Source organism: Clupea harengus, chromosome 23 (assembly GCF_900700415.2).
Source record: "Clupea harengus chromosome 23, Ch_v2.0.2, whole genome shotgun sequence".
Lineage (NCBI taxonomy): Eukaryota > Metazoa > Chordata > Actinopteri > Clupeiformes > Clupeidae > Clupea > Clupea harengus.
The window spans coordinates 21829160-21846737 of NC_045174.1; the positions used below are offsets into that span (position 1 = coordinate 21829160).

Genomic DNA, 17578 nt, shown 5'->3' on the forward strand with positions numbered 1-17578 from the left:
AACGCAAAAAAAAAAAATCGTAGCGTTCCCTACTTCCGCAACCGCGTCTAAAAAAAACGTTAATCAAAGGTGTTTGTTATCGATATAAATAGTGTTTAATTAATCAACCTTACATATTTCAGAAGTGATTGGTGTGTACACAATGAACTAAGTCTTGTTTGACTCTCAGCAGGAACATTTCTTACCGTAACAATTGTTAACTGTTGCATGGTTGCTGACACACCACTGAGGGCAGAAACAGCGATTCTGATCCCAGCTGAACTGCTGCACTGCTGACTCTGTGGGCTGGCGACTAGTTGACGGCAATTCAAAAGCCAAAATAATCTAATTTAGGCAGCTTTGCCGCCTTCTCCTCCTGTTTTTTTTTCTCTTGCCCTTTTCTACTTCCACTCTTGTGCTTAAAAGGCATTGTTACGAGTAAAGTTGTGCTGTGCTGTGCAGTGCTCAATGAGCTAGGTTATCAGACCTTCAGACCTAGGTTATCAGAATTGGTTTAACTATAGCGTATTGTCACATGATCAAATAGAGACTTGACATTGGACAACAACATACATATTACCCAGCAATTATCATTGCTAATCACAAAAATACCAAAGAAAATAAGAACTTATTAATTTAATTGAATAGTGTTTTGATAGTTTCTATAGTGTATGTAGGATAAGCATATGATTTTGTTATAAATTGCTACTTTTTCCCAAAAAATAATCACAACCATGACTGAGATAAGTTTGCCCTTTCAGGTGTATATATAGCATTTGACACTTTTATCGCTCTTGAGATAGCGCGCATTTTAACGTAAGCAGACCCGAGACAATTTGACGCTGTACAGGGATCGAGGATACATAGTTTTCACGTGACGTCAGAATGACCAGCTGAAGGGCAAAAAACACATTCCACACCTGTCTAACACTGGAGTTTATACAGGAACCGACCACCTTTCATTCAATATCATTTAATATCTCCGCTTTAACATTGTCTGACTTAGGTAGTAAAATGCTAGACAGTTGTTGCTCGGTTGGCTGTTCAAATCGGCGAGGAGACAAGCCCGGATTTTGTTTTTATCGCATTTAAAACCCACCCACGTTGCTACCAGTTGATTGTAGACGTCTTCTGGGTCAATTTTTCTCGGACACACAGTAAAGCAGCCATACTTTTGGGGCTGGCAATAAAAGCAGTCACCCTGTTCTGGTCGCCTCATTTATCAGAATAACTACCTAAACGGGAATAGATCAAGTAATAAAGTCAAGAAACAAAGCATCAACACAATTCAAATTGGATTACCCGGTTTCTTCTCTGAGATTGCGACAAGTACCTAAGCAGTAGGCTAGGCTACTGTATTTTGTCATCCAACTGGTAATACTTACAATGCCAGTAGAAAATATATGGGAAGATAATTTAAGTTGTCATTCGCCAGACCAGGTGTTCGTACTTGTTTAAACCAGAAAATTGTGTCAAATGATAAAGAACAGCGTTGGGTAGGCTAAAGGCTGCTAGCTAACAGCAGGTAGCTCGTAGCTAACAGCAGGTATCTCGCTAGCTGGTAGCTAGCTATTAAATGGCACTCATCTTTGCTCTGATTATGAAGATGTTTTTTGTTTTCAACCTTCCAGACGACAGCGTTGTGAACCCATCCACTTCTGAAAATTAAATAACTATCTGTTGCTTTTGTAGGCTTTCAGTTTTTGAGATGTGTAGGGGGATGGATTTTCTATTAGATAGATGTAAATATCTCCACACTGGAGCTCTGGCAGGGACTTCGTCGAGGTTAAAGAAATAAAAATGTCAGCGGGTGAGTACATGGATCAAACATTTTATTTTTTTCTAAATATCTCTCTGGTTATAGTGGTATGGTCTGTGGTTGATGGCGATCGTAGTTGAGTAGGCGGCACTGCTCGAAGTTGTCCACTGTTTAACGCTGTTTCGCTGTTCTTTTTGCCCGTCAGCTACCTATTGTAGTCACGTGACTGAAAACTATGAATTGGCCCACTATGCAACCTTCGCTGATAGGGGGCCCGTTAATTTATGCGTGTAAATCTTTGGGCTCGGCTACGGGCCCCGACACCTCACGGGCCCAGGTGCAGCCGCACCTGCTGCACCCCCTATAGCTACGCCCCTGGTCACACCTTAATACTGTAAGAGCCTACACATTGGCGGGAAGCGGCCTTCAAGGCCGGTGTTGAGCAACCCCACCTGACCCATCTTGTTGGCGCGATTGCAGACTTGAGAAGGGTGCATTTTCCGGCAGGGTGCAGAACGGGGCATGACACCGGCTTCACAGCTGCCAGAAAAGGAGCACGTCTACATCTGATCCTAGCATATAGTTTTCTGGTGCATTATATTACATTTCTGGCTTAAAACAGCTGGGTTAAGGCTTCTAGCTTGACATTAAAAGAGGCATAGGTAGCTGATCACACACGTACCTGGGCTTGTGATCAGGGGCGGACTGGGGGAAAAAAGTGGCCCGGGAGTTACTGTCAGACCGGCCCACTCAATACACGGCGCGCGGCCCACTCAGTACACGGCGCGCTGCCCACTCAATACACGGCGCGTTGCCCATTCAATGCATCGCACGTATCGACCAGTCAGTGGCCTACTTGGAAAAATACCCATACACTTATTTTGGATGATTACAAAGAAATTACATCATATATGTTTTTTTTTTTTAATAACATTTGGATCCACCAATAATTTGCCTGGGTGGACACATGGAATAAAATGATACTGGCTATTGTAACACTCCAAGGTAGGTATAGTTTGCTAGATGAATAGGCTTAACTCTGGGCTAGTATCAGATGGTTATACGTATAACTACAGAACCTTAAGGAATGAAAATCCACACAATAAAGAAACTGGAATCAGAGGGTAGAAGTATGAACTATATTGTAGAAAAATGAACAGAATAGAACATACGATGGGGTGTGAACATCAGTGGTATCAGTAGTGTTGCATGCTGGGTGTGTGATTGTGTGTGTGTGTGTAGGGGTGTTGAAGGTGCATAACAAAACAATAAGTTAAGTAACAGAACCTAAACTAACTCTGCTGGCCCGGGTGCATTATAGTCACATGATAATAAAAAAACAATATCAGTATACTCATGTGTTATTATGACCTCACTATCTAATCTAGATAACATATTAACATTGTTTATAATGTTAGTGTTGTGTGTAACACGGTGATTTTAGCATAACAAGTTAGCTGGTTAACTTATTTTACATAAGTTATTAGAAATTATAAGATTGCCCTCTTTACAACTACCACCATGGATAGCTTGCTCATCGATTGTAAACAAGTGACTACGGCTAACATGTTAAAATAGATCATTTCGATGATGACAACAGCGCCAGTTTGCTAATTTTACCAGATTATATCGGTCTCAATTTTGGTCATTTATCTACCTAACGTTAGCTAGGCAAGTTGGTAGTGAACGTTACCTCATCTGTGAAAAGCAAGCTAACATTGGCCAAGTCAACGCCACAACTTACCTTCTATCACTGTCACTGTCACGCGAAATAACAGTCGTAAATGGCCCAGTTTTCTTAAATGCAATTCCTCAAAACCACCAGATGCCCCAAGGGCCGCTCCGTGTTAGAAGGGCTGACGGCACATGTCACTACGGTTGCGTGCCCTGGCGGGGCGTGTATGCAAATCCAGGTGCGTTTAATCCTCATCCTCAATCCGCACAGCTGAGAACACTTCGGTTGTGTAAGAACCCATTTTCAGGTGTTCATTAATAAGGTGGAGATCGTTTCTTACGTTGAATTTCTAAAGTCCGTAAGAACACATTTCAGAAGACACTTCAGAACATTTTCGAAAAATAGGCACCATGAATGTGAATACAGATCACAAGGAGGAGTATAAATATCAGTCAGTGATTTGAGTGATCATAGGTAATAGAGGAAAACGTGTTCTGAGTAATATGGAAAATAGTTGAAGGTGCCGTCGGTGTTAGAGGGAGGGCCGGTTGGTGATGGAAGTGGGCCGGTATTTTGGACCATCCCAACCTCGTCGGCCCACCGGGGATTCCCCCGGTATCCCCGATGGCCAGTCCGCCCCTGCTTGTGATAATCCATGAACTATTGTTTGAATATTACCACTAAGGCCAGACAGGAACCACACAACTAAATTAAGACACATTTAAAAACCTCTCTAGAAAATAAATGCATCACCACCTCGTGAATTCATCGCCTTCTCATCTTTTCTCTGTCGGAGTAAATCTTTCTTGAACTGAACACAAATGTGTCTAGTCTTGACACGGGTTTGTCAGCACCTGAGGCTTTCTTGGTGGTTGAAATGTAGTTCAAGTAGCCTACTAGGAAAAATCCCAAATGAAATTGTTGACCAAAATCTCAATACATGTTAATCTGTTCAGTCATGTAAGGTTAGTGGATATCCAGTCTATTTAGTTTAAATTCCCACTGACTGACCCCAACCTCTCATTGCCTCCTAGGTCTTCTATGTTACGATTAGCATTTGCCACGAGCACCTTACTATTCAAAAAGATAGGTTCCAGTCACAGATATGAAATCAATACCCATATACAACCGTAAACACAAATAATAATAAAAAGACAACCAGCAACAAAGCACTGTATAGAAAAAAAAAAGTTTTAATTACACAATGTATATGCTCCCCCATAAGAATCCATCACAAACAGCGTACACCTGACCTGTATGTTTTTCTTCTAGAGTATCAATCTGCGGGGAACAGAACATCTGCTCCACATTAAATGTGTCTTGGCTACTTGAGGAAAGTTAACACGTTTTTTTTTCTTTATTCAGAGGAATCCTTTAAGAGCACATTTGGAAATGTAAAGGGAACTGACTAACATGTCTGTCATTCCTTACGTGTTTGTTAATTGCTTTCAACAGCACATTTTTTACAACTCATCACTTCCAAAGAACAAGTTGAACTGTTAAGCAAGGCCAACCGTCTTTTAGGGTAAATCAGATTAATAATAGTTGTTATTCATCACTGGTGTTGGCCTTCTCAAACCTCTTTCCATGCCGGGGACAAACAGCCAAAATAACAAGCCCTAAACAAAACAAGTTTCAGCCTCTACAAAGCGTAAGGGTAAAGACTCTGTGAGTCAGCCAGCTAGAGATTTGAACATTGTTTGGCGAAGTTTATGAGGACAGGGTGAACATCTACCAGCAGAGAGACGAGTCTACGCTGAGGGGGAGGGACTACTTCAACTTTAAAAAGGGAAGATGGGAATTGGTTTAGGTCCCCTGAAGGGGAAAAAAAAAACAAACAAAACAAAAACATACGAAGAAGAAAGTGAAAAAAACTATATGGAGAGGCAAAACATGGAAGCGACGGGATGAGGCGAACCAGCGGCGGCCATGTTGTTGCTCTGTTCTGTGGAGGATCATGGGAAGCCGTCGTCATCGTCCTCCGCCATCTCTTTGGCAAACTCCAGATCCTGCTGCTCCCGCTCTCTCCGCTCCTGTGAAAACCAAACGACAAAGCGTTACTTCAGATTGGAGTCTTCACCCCCGACCGACAATACTCAAACGAGTCGTCCCCCCTACCGAAAATACTTCATGAGCCCAACCAAGGACTATAAAAACAACAGACAGCGTAGGCTCCATTTTGAATTTAGCTCAAAATTGAAGGCAAATACAGTTATCTCTGGGCAGACCTGGCCAATTTTCCGTTTACTACACAAACTCTGGCTCCAATTTGGCCAACATGGCCGACCAATTCTGAATTAATTTGGTTCAGAACATGACACCATGCTGTCTATCTGTTGTAGTCATTGAAACCCAACATCGTCTTTAGATGTGTTTAATCTATCTGAAACAACCCCTAGAAAACAAACCTTCATATTATGCTTAAGGTCATCATACTTTTTCATACAGTTTCAGGCTGAAGCACACTTAAGACAAGCAGAGAGCATCGTTATTTAGATGTGATTAGCATCACCAGTGATTACTAAAGCACAACACAACCATACCTCGGCAGATTCCAGGTCCTTGTTGTACGCCTTAGGAGGGAATCTCATAGCCTATGAGGAAACAACAAATGACAAAATGTAACAACAACAACAACAACAAAACAAACAAACAAACAAATGTGTCATCCATCATAATGTTAGTCATTTTTGCAATCACCTGAACTAAAAGTCTTTTTTTTTTTTTTATAAAAAACGCCTTTTAGAGAACAAAGACCACCCGGACATTGTTAATGTCCATTCTATTCTTTTCTAAGTCTATGGCTGCCATGGTTTCGCCAACATTCTTGAACACATACATACATACATACAGTGGGGAAAATAAGTATTTGAACCCCTGCCGATTTCGCAAGTTTGGCCACTTGCAAAGAAATGTGTGATCTATAATTGTAATAGTAGTTGTATTTTAACAGTGAGAAACAGAACATCAACAAAAAAAAAAAATCCAGAAAACTGCATTTTATAACATTTATGACTTAATTTGCATTTGATGCAGAAAATAAGTATTTGGAAGTATGATTCTTTGGACAGGTTTCTTTTATACACGTCACCAGTTGAGATCAGGTGTACCTTGTTAGGCCTAATGAGGACTAATCTGTGTGCTTGATTGGGCACATAACTGGTCATTGGAAGCCAGAATTCTTGCTGTTTGTGTAACCCACCTAAATAAGTGGATCAAATAAGTTGTGTGAAAATCTTTCACGCGACCGTCTCCAAGGAGATCTTTTGTTTTTCTTTTATTAATACTCTTCTTGATTCCGTTTGATTTATGCTCCTCTATGAAACCCTCTTTTGACTTTTAAATCGATTTTCCCTTTGATTAATATTTCTTCTTTTAAATTACTTTACTTAGTATCTTAGTAAAGTACTCGTTTTACTTGACTGACGTAAACCGTTTGATCCTTCATTCGGATCTCCGATTGGTTTTTTGAACACATTGGAATGTTGGATGGCGAGCTAACCCAGACAGACCTGAGGATCCGGACTGGAACCAGCTAAGGAACACATACACTGATTTCACTCACTACACAGACTATTTGTTTTGTTTTGAACTGTTTAATTGTATTTTATTTGATAATTAATAGAGCTCTCTTTTCTTTTGTATCATTGTCTTATTGTTATTATCATTATTATTATATCATTATATTTATTAAAACTATTGTATTTACCCTAAATTGTATATGCTTTTATTATTGTCAGTTTTCTCCCCCCTCCAATGCCGAGCCTAGAACTAGCCTAAACATACTAACTACGAGAACCCGAAGCACCTCTATCCTAGCGATAGAGGTCATATGCATAGACTGTTCCGCTCTCAGTTGAGTACAGGGGCGCTACATTTGCTTGGGGGTTCAAATACTTATTTTCTGCATCAAATACAAATAAAGTCATAAATGTTATAAAATGCAGTTTTCTGGATTTGTTTGTTGATATTCTATTTCTCACTGTTAAAATACACCTACCAATACAATTATAGATCACACATTTATTTGCAAGTGGCCAAACTTGCGAAATCGGCAGGGGTTCAAATACTTATTTTCCCCACTGTATACATACATACAGCATAGATAACCTTACTAAGCGTCGTTGGGAATAGGAACGTCCATTCTACCGTTTCTAATCACACGGATGAGACGCACCTTGACAGACATGTTGTGAATATCCAGGCAGAAGGAGATCCGCTGGTGGAAGGCGAGCTGGGGCTCGCGGGTGCCGTAGATGTCCATGGTCTCCTTGGACTGGACGTAGCCCTTCTCGTGGTTGATGTTGGCCTCGATCACACCATCCCGGATGGCCTGGGCGGGGGGCGGGGGGAAGGTTTATTAGAGACAGGTGAAGCCCAGGCAAGTCAGCTTTTGTTGTCATTTACGTGTATGCATGCGTCACGTGTCCAAAATCTGGCCTCTTTTGCCAAAACCTACACACATCCCAATACTCTTTTTCCAACACCTACACACACCCCAATACTCTTTTTCCAACACCCTACACACATCCCTATACTCTTTTTGCAACCACCAACAAAAGCACAAGACCAACCACATCCGCATTCGTGCACAATCCTCCAGACTGTTCAGTTTTACCCTGGTCAACACCGGTGAAAAGTGAGCCATGGGTTACCTTTGCCACGATGAACTCGGCATCTTCAGGGCTGTCCAGCTGCAGCTTCTGGGCGATGTCAGCCAGAGAGATGCGTGAGTAGGACAGGCTGATCATACGCACACCTGGGGGGGGGGGAGAGAGAGAGAGAGAGAGAGAGAGAGAGAGAGAGAGAGAGAGAGAGAGAGAGAGAGAGAGAGAGAGAGAGAGAGAGAAATGGCCCAAACCATTCATTAAAACAGAAAATGAAAAGTCATTGTTTTATGTCGCTCTGGACAAAAGCACTATTCATTCCTGGGCAGTTTTTTTGTTGCTGTTGTGCAAATCGTCTTAATGACGTTGTGTCGTAGACGGATAATGAGGGTGTAGTGCAATCGTCACTCACCGGTCTTAATGACGTTGTGTCGCAGACGGATAATGAGGGTGTAGGTGCCGTCAGTCTGGAACTTTTCTCCAAACTCTTCCAGGGCCTGGTTGAACTTGGAGAGGTTTCCCGTTCTCACCGCTAAGGGGAACCACGGAAACGGTCGATGAATTAGTGAATGCTTTCAGAGGCTGTATTAATGGCCAAAAAAAATTAAACCCACAAAAAAATATGTACAACATGTATCTAAAAACCACTTAAATTTAAAATACACCAGCTATACACTCATCTACAAACAAATATCACTGCATCACCAAGCCTCTGAAAAACTACGGTTCAACACTTAAAGGGTCAGTCCACTATTCCAATCCCATACAGGTCTCTCTCCTTAAAGGGTCAGTCCACTATTCCAATCCCATACAGGTCTCTCTCCTTAAAGGTGGAGTCCACTATTCCAATTCCATACAGTTTTTGGTCAAATGTTGTCCTCATGGATCTTCAGCTGTTCTTTCAGTTTGCGCTTAAAAAAAAAAAAATTAAAAAATTTTTTTTTAAAAAAAAACTCCCAGGCAAACAAGACAATGCGACGCATCAGGAGCACGGTAAGGAGAGGTCTGTTAACCTGAAATATCCTAAACCTTCTGCGAAAACGAATCATGGACTGCACCTTTAAGTCTCCGTGGGTGAGGAGGGGGGGAGAGGGAGAGAGGGGGAGAGAGAGAGAGAGAGAGAGAGAGAGAGAGAGAGAGGGGGAGAGAGAGAGAGGGGGGAGGGTGGGGGAGAGAGAGAGAGGGAGAGAGGGAGGGAGAGAGAGAGGGGGAGGGAGAGAGGGGGAGAGAGAGGGAGGGGGAGGGAGAGAGAGAGAGAGAGAGAGAGGGAGGGAGAGAGAGAGGGGGGGGGAGGGAGAGAGGGGGGGGGGGGGAGAGAGAGGGAGAGAGGGAGGGAGAGAGAGAGAGAGGGAGGGGGAGGGAGAGAGAGAGGGAGGGGGAGGGAGAGGGGGGGGGCGGAGTTACCCTGGGTGAGCAGGAAGTAGGGCATGAGGGACCTCTTCAGGGAGGGCTGGCGGAACTGCAGACGGTCTGGGATCTCCCCCAGCAGCAGCTCCACCACAATCAGCAGCTTGTGCACCTGAGACGGAGAGAGACACAGACATGTCAGCCAGCAGCAGGAAGTCACTGATAAACAGGAAGGAAGGAGAATGAGAACGTGTGTGTGTGTGTGTGTGTGGGGGGGGGGGGGGGGGGGGGAAGAGTGTTTCAGTTTCTCAACATTATTTATACACACTCATTGTATTCCCCCATCAAGAAGCTCAACATTAAATAAAACTCTGAAACTCTGTTGTTGCAATTCCATGTTGTATGGGTGCATGTCCAGCAGGGGGCAGCAGTGACTCTGGTCACCAAAGGACAGAATGAGTTGAGGGTGAAAGGAGGGTATTTGAATAGAGTCTAGTAATGTGACATTTGCAAAGGACATTGACAATGTCGGTTTGTAACGGTGCTATATCAGCGAATGCAGTTAATTTGATTATATAGAATGCATTTAATTGATGTTATAAAATGAATTTTACGGTGGTACTAAAAGCATATGTATCGTTGCATGTGTGTGTGTGTGTGTAAGGGAGCAAGCATGTATCCAGCAGCTACCACCTCTTAATGTCTAGACATCCTTTTTGCAGATGCGAGTCATGAAGCGACACACACCACAGACACGCTGTGCTGCTCCTAGCTGTGTGTGGCCAGTTAGGACCTTTCAACCAGCTGAAAGCAATGCAATCCATCAGGTTCAGTCAATGATGGCACTAGGTGGTGTGGCCTGTCGTGAGGACACAGTGTTGAGTTGGAATGCGCTGCGTGGTAACTAGGTGGCGTGTCCTGTCGTCAGGACACAGTGTTGAGTGGGATTGGGGCCCAGGCGAGCTGGTAGCCTCCGTGACTGCGCTGCGTGGTAACTGAGGAGAGGGCTGGACGGCAGGGCGGAGACTCACCGTCTGCTTGAAGCCCACGGCAGTGTGTTGAGGGGCCTTCCTCAGGGCGTTAGTCAGGGTCCTCCTGGCCTCAGAGTACTCCAGCTGAATGGCCTTGATGCGTCCTGCAGAGACAGAGAGAGAGATAGATTAAGTGTGTGTGTGTGTGAGTAAGAGATAGTGAGTGCGTGCGAGAGAGCAAGTGGTAATAGATAGGTGGGGGAAGTGGGAGGGAGAAAGAAACCCTGATGAAGAATAGGGGATAGAGAGAGAGCGAGAGAGAGAGAGAGAAGAGAGAGAGAGAGAGTGAGAGAGAGCGAGAGAGAGAGAGCGAGAGAGAGAGAGTGAGTGAGAGAGGGGGGGGGCAGTAGAGTGAAGGAGGAAGAGAAACAGAGAGGAACTGTAGAAAATGATAGAGAGGAGAGAGAGCGAGAGAGAGAGAGAGAGAGAGGGGGGGGGCAGTAGAGTGAAGGAGGAAGAGACACAGAGAGGAGCTGTAGAAAATGATAGAGAGATAGAGAGAGAGCGAGAGAGAGGTGAGAGAGGGGGGGGGCAGTAGAGTGAAGGAGGAAGAGACACAGAGAGGAACAGTAGGAAAAGATAGAGAGATAGATAGAGAGAGAGGGGTGTAAAGGGGACAGTATGGGTGGCCTAGGGGTGAAAGTCTGCAGACAGGAAGCTCTGCCTGACTATTTGAATGTTAGTGAAGGTGTAGGGGGGGGGGGGGGGGAGACAGTGGTACAGGGGGTAGAGAAGTCGTTTAGTAAGCAGGAGGTTGCTGGTTCGATTCCCTGTCGAAGCGTCCTTGATCAAGACACTGAACCCCTAATTGCTCCTGATGTGCAGTGTGCCATCAGTGTAAATGTTAAAATGTGTATACATTGTAAGTCGCACATATGTAAGTCGCTTTGCGCCTTTTAGCGTCTGCTAAATGACTAAATGTAAATGTATTCATCCCACCTGTGTAGTAGAGGTAGCGGGCCCACTCGTTGTTGTTGGCCAGCTCGGGAAAGACCGACTTGGACACGAGCTTCTCAGCCTGGTCGTACAGGTTGTACTGCAGGTAGTTCCTCAGCAGCAGGTTCAGAAGGGTGGCCTGGCCGTCGGCATCATGGCGCAGGGTCGCCGTCCGCAGACGCGTGTGCAGGAAACTGAGTGAGAGGGAGAGAGAGCATGAGAGCGAGCATGAGAGAGAGAAAATATGTATCACGGCCTGTCATGAGCTCCACAATAACATGAACCCCCTGTCCCAGATAACTAATATTTAATAATTAACAATGAACCTGTTATATGTTTCTATACCACATTGTTACCACCTATAACTTATTGTTTGTTTTTATTTATGTATGTTTATTGTGCTTGTACATTTTATGTAAACATGCTTTGGCAACGTTGTATTGTATGCAGTCATGCCAATAAAGTCTTTTTTGAATTTGAATTTGAATTTGAGAGGATGAGAGAGGGGGAGAGAGAGGATGAGAGAGCGAGACTGAAAACATTTCTTGACCAAGAAATACACTCATCAAGCAGCCATGCTCAAGGGGGAAGAAAAAACAAACACACATACAAACAAACAAACAAACAAACAACGGTGTGGTACTTCTTCCCCAATAAAGGTGATGAGGTCCATGAGGCGAGTGAAATGTCCGTAAATGGCATGTCATTACAGAAAGAAGCCAGAAAATGTGACTCTTCTGGATCAAAAAATTGGGGAGAAAGAAAAGGACACCTTCGGGGTATAGAACTACAGGAACTAAACACTAGAACTACAGGAACTAAACACTGCTAGTTACCTGCGCACTACGTCGAGCTGGTTGAGGAACTCATAGACACGGGAGTGGTAGTAGTAGCACTTGGCGGCCACCAGGTCCAGAGCTCGGCGGTTCTGGGAGCTGATCTTCTGTAGCAGTTCATCAGACACCTTCTGAGCCTGCAGAGGGGACGTCGGGAATGACATTATACAAAGCCTTGGTGCACAACTCGTTAAAAAAGTTTTTGTTCTGGTGATTTCTACGGCCTCAATGATTTCAACGGCCTCAATGACTTATGAAGTATGCATAAGAACGGGATTTGACCAAGGCTTCCCTGGGAATATCTAAGTATGCCCCAGTCCTATTCAGGAGATTTCTACAGCGTATGTATGCAGTGGATAAGTATGCATAAGGATAGGATTTTGACCAAGGCTTTCCTGGGAAGTTCTAAGAATGTCCCAGTCCTATTTTAACTTCACCAAAATACTATGATTCTATTTCCAAGACAAAACTGTATGGCTGTAGCAAATCCACTAGCAGGTGCTTGCCTCCGGGTAGCGCTTGTTGTTGGTGAGGTAGACCACGAGGAGCAGCTGCAGATAGGCCTCCACCTCGGGCAGGAGAGGAGTGGACGACGCCTTCCCCGTGCGAGGTCTGAACTGCACGTCTCCTTCCGTGTCCATGGGCTGAGAGAGGAGACATTTAACGGAAATTCACAAGGGGGATGGAGAAAGAAAAACAATCAATCGATCGATCGATCGATCGATCGGAAGACAATGAAGGCTACACACAATGATTTCGAGAAATATATCAATCAATCAATCAATCACTCTAGGAGGAATTAGGAGTCTATTATAGGAATGTACAGCGAGTGAATGAGCCAATAGATCTATTTAGGAATAAGAGTGAAAGGGAGACAATGAAACAAACAAACAATTCTGAGCGAATGTTATAGTGACATTGAAGGTTATGCCTAAAGAATGAAAAGTGAGGGAGAGAGTGAAGATGCATGAACGGAAAAATTGACAGTTACAGTGGATAGACAGATGCATGAACAAACGAACGGATGAGCAAATTATTCTATCAGGAGGAAGAGATTTAGGCGGAGAACTGTACATTACAAGACCACCCATCCCAATCTTTTGTGTGACTCAGAGAGACATCTAAAGCGTGAACTGAAGCCTGAAAATCACGAGGGACATGATGATGGGTTTATGGTTCATTCCAAAGCCCAACACACTAACGTGTATTCCAGAAAGTTTGATCTCCTTCCAAGCACAGTGCAGACACACATTTCCTGCCATCACTATGGTCTCCCTGGATTTTAAACCCGCAGACTTGTCGGCACCCTGCTCTTAGACACGGGAGTGGCAGAGACTCATTTGGCCTTGGCTTTAAGTGCTGACATTCCTCTAACGTCCTCATTACAGCCCATGACTTTGGATATTAAGCCCATGACCTTGACCCAGCTGAACTACAAGAACTAAGTGGCAGGAACTACAGTCATCCTAGGGCGTAAAGCGCTCAGCATTAGCCCTGCGATGGGTCGGCATACCTCCTCCAGGAATCCCAGCAGGAAGTCCTTGCCGGCGGCATTGGCGGTGTAGAAGCCGGTGATGGCCTTGTGGAGAACGTTGGGGTTGAGGCGACGGCTGGTGGAGGGCAGAGCACGCAGGGCGCGGAGCACGAACCGAGGCTCCTTACCCGACACGGCCTTCTCAATCTGCTTCACGTGCTCCTTGATGTCTGGCAGGGGCAAACAGGGGCAAACATACATTCATCACAAGGAACACGGCTGAAGTTAACCCTCCCCCCCTCCCCAAAGCTCCTTATTTTCATTTTCCATTCCACCTTAAATGCATTGCAGCTGACCGAAATGATACCATTTGTTGTCTGTACGGGGGCTTCGATTATTACCCATTACCTTACCTCTGTGCATGAACAAAATGTTCTTTAACCTGATGTACGGTTTCCTAGTACAAGTCAACTTGGGAGAATATTCCATTTGAACGTAATAGGACTTTTTAAATGCTCTTATCTGACCCCTTCCAGTAAGAGGCCTGTGGGGATAACATATTCTGGGCACGAGGTAACTCACTTGAGCATGATAAAATATTTTATTTCATGTCATTCTATTTCCATTTATCTTGAGCCATGCACATGTTGCCTTGTTTATACTGTTATAGGATATTCATTGGTTTAAAAAAAAAAAAAAAATCACTTGACCATGCAAGAAAAACTGTTTTGCCGCTATAAAAATAAAATGTAATTGTAGTAAAAGCCAAAAGCCCTAAACATCTGTGTAATCGATTAATATTACTGCGTAAAAATAATATGACTTCTCAGGCTGTCCCAAACATTCTTTAACATGAAGGTGTTTTTCACCTTTAAATCTACCAGGGAACACTGTTCATGTACACACTGACATTATGTTGTTATTGCCAGGCCCTGGAATCCCCACGCACTTCGGTATGACAGAATATGATGTCTGAAAGTCACGTCACTGGTTACCTGTGTGGCTACATGTATTCCTCACCTTTAAAATCAACCAGCCAACATTGCTTATGGTTAACATTAGGTGTTCACCAATGACTAAAGACGGTTTGGGCCTATGAAAACTCACTTCAGTATGAAAGAATAGGATATTTGAAAGTTATACCACTTGAGATCAGACTGGCCTACCATTGTTTACAAGTTTAAATTGACAAGGGAACATGACGTATGTACACATTAGTTGACAATTTCCAGGTTGGAGTCCGATTGGGGTTTCAGTAACGCCACTTCAGTGTGACAGAATATGACATCTGAAAGTAATACAACCTGTGTGGGCCAATGTATTGTTTGATGTATAATTTCCTGAAAGTGATTACCAAAAAGTCAGCCTAAGCCTGTTAATAGATTCGTGCGAATTGAAAGCCAAACGAAGAGGTATGCTTTGGTAATCGAAGGCCCCTATAGGTAAATATGCTAAGCTAACCTTCCTGAAAACAAGGTTCAGTAAACTAAAACGTCATTACTGCAGCAGGCGGACGGACAATTTAAGTTAGCATCATTATCCAGAGGCTCAGTACCCTTGCCGAAATAGAACAAATCTGGTTAAATTGTTTCATATTTTGCCTCTCGCGATACATATATGCCTATGCCCATTAAGACGCTCACACAGAAATCACACAATATCACCTACCCTTTATATCATAACGGCAGTTATGACATTAAGTATACAGTTAGCACTAGCTAACATGGTTAGCGATAGCTACATAGCTAACGTTAACTATTTTCACAGCCTAGAGTCAGTTGCCTTGTGCTTTTTCTACTATGTGGCTAGCTAACGTCACTATGCTGTTACCTAGCTAGCTTGCTAACTAGCCAGGTAGCATGCTAACAAGAGTAAATTCACAGCTAAAGGACAATACATTCCACAAACAGAAATACATTTAATTGCATAGATTACACTGAGCAGCTATGGAAACATACCTTCTAACGTAAGGCTGTCGATTTCCTTTGGAGGCTTTGCCGATCCGGCGGCGTCCTCCTCGGGCATCTCAACATCCTGAGGTTCAGGGCCCGTCTCTTTTTGCTTGTCAGCTTTTGAATCTTTGGGCTTCTCGCGTCTCTTGGCAGTTTGTTCTTTCATCTTGTCTCTACAAATTGAAAACACTATTTAGCACACAGCAAAAGGTGTAAACAACAAACAAGCAGCCTGATCCTCGAGTCAATGAATAACAACACTCACATCAGTTTATCTCAGCAGAATGACTGGCAACTATTGGGATGCGCAAAGAACTCTGGGAAACAGACAGAAATAGATGAAAAGAAACACAGGGTTACAGGAAAACTAAAGGATTTCAGAAAATATTGTTCAGCGATGTGGTCGTTTTACTCATAGACATAGTATACTATGTCTATGGTTTTACTGCTTTATATATATCTATGATTTTACTTTTCTACGATTCAACTCTTTTTTTACGAAATTTGAAAATCCTTAATCCGAAATTAACCTTTCTGGCATTGTAATTCGTGATATTGTAATTCCTAATAGATTACCATCGTGGCCATTGCAGTCTATACGATAAAGTTGCTATTGTTATAAATATATCATACTATTGTCATAAAACAGGAATGAGTGCCGAAACCTGACTTTACTGAAGGTAATTATTAGTGCTGTCAAACGATTAAAATATTTAATCGCGATTAATCGCATTTATGTCATAGTTAACTCAAAATTAATCGCGATTAATCGCAAATTTGTATCTATTCTAAACGTCCTTTCCTTTATTTATTTTTTCCATCATTTTATTTAAATTTTAATGCCCTTATCAACATGGAAAAGTGGATTGGCTTGCTTTATGCAAATGTTTTATTTTATTGAAAGCCAACATTGCCAAACAGGGCAGTACAAAATAAAATTATAAAGTGCACATTTCAGATAAACAAGGACTCAGCCTATAGTGCAGTTAAATCATGGCTTAATATTTTCTTTTTTTCAAGTTTGCTGGGAACATAGCAGTCAGGCCTCTTATTTCAGAAACAATGAACCGTAACAGTTAGGTTACCAATAAAAGGTAAGCCTACTACTTCTTTGCTTTCAGCCAGCTGCCTGTTGACATTTTCAGACAACAGTGAAGCTCGCTTCTTTTGCACAACACAACTTTTAAAAGTAAACTTTCCATTCAGAAGCTTTTTATCATCCATTTCGCCGTATCGCGCTCACCATTCACTCAACCCGTAACGTTAGCCTACTACACAGTTTGCGAGGCCAAAAAGAACGTTAATCTTAAAAAAAAAAAAAAAAAATCGCGTTAATCTCGCGATAAAATGTTTTACGCCGTTAAAATGGGTTTGCGTTAACGCCGTTAATAACGCGTTAAACTGACAGCACTAGTAATTATCTATGCGGCATGAGAATACCATGTCCACCCAGCAACTAGAAAGAAGCTCTATGAATATAAGCGCTATAAATTCCTCTTCCCAAACCTTCAGTGTCAAGTGCCATAACATGCAGTTTAGTACAGACTAACAGCCTACACCCCACACACATACAGAGAGAGAGAGAGAGAGAGAGAGAGAGAGAGAGAGAGAGGCAATTTAATCAAAGAGGCAACAAAAACACCTCTTCCATTGAGTTAAAGTATGTGGATGTTACAATATTTTTCATTTTTGTCAGTGCCTCCCCAACCCACCCCCCTGCCTACAGCATCAACCTCTGCCCTTTGATGAAGTCTATCTTCAGGGTTAGGGGACCACCACCGTGCTTCTCAGGATGAAACCTGACCCTGTGCGGATGAGAGGCGGTGGGTGGTAAGGTTTTGTTAGATTGAATGTGTCACCCTATCCACAGCGACTTGTGTCTCGTTACCAGGTGATGGTATCACTAACGCTTGAGTAACACAACAGTGTAGGTGTGTGTGTGTGTGTGTGTGTGTGTGTGTGTTTGTCTGTGTGTATGGGGG

General features: G+C 43.1%; 1 protein-coding gene across 2 annotated transcripts; it reads right to left on the reverse strand.

The window, feature by feature from the left end:
* Nucleotides 1–4583: 4583 nt before the first annotated feature.
* Nucleotides 4584–15964, reverse strand: psmd3 (proteasome 26S subunit, non-ATPase 3). 2 transcript variants are annotated; one of them, XM_031561124.2, is made up of 13 exons: nt 15862–15964; nt 15603–15769; nt 13684–13874; nt 12677–12814; nt 12171–12307; nt 11338–11528; nt 10399–10502; nt 9425–9539; nt 8433–8552; nt 8069–8172; nt 7591–7746; nt 5957–6007; nt 4584–5446 (listed from the first exon to the last, which is right to left on the reverse strand). In XM_031561124.2, exons 2-13 carry the CDS (start codon nt 15760–15762, stop codon nt 5369–5371), a joined length of 1545 nt encoding a protein of 514 aa, XP_031416984.1. In that variant the 5' UTR covers nt 15763–15769; nt 15862–15964; the 3' UTR covers nt 4584–5368. The 2 variants fall into 2 exon arrangements, with proteins under 2 accessions (XP_031416984.1, XP_031416985.1); XM_031561125.1 differs by lacking the exon at nt 15862–15964 and having other exon boundaries at nt 15603–15855.
* Nucleotides 15965–17578: the final 1614 nt, after the last annotated feature.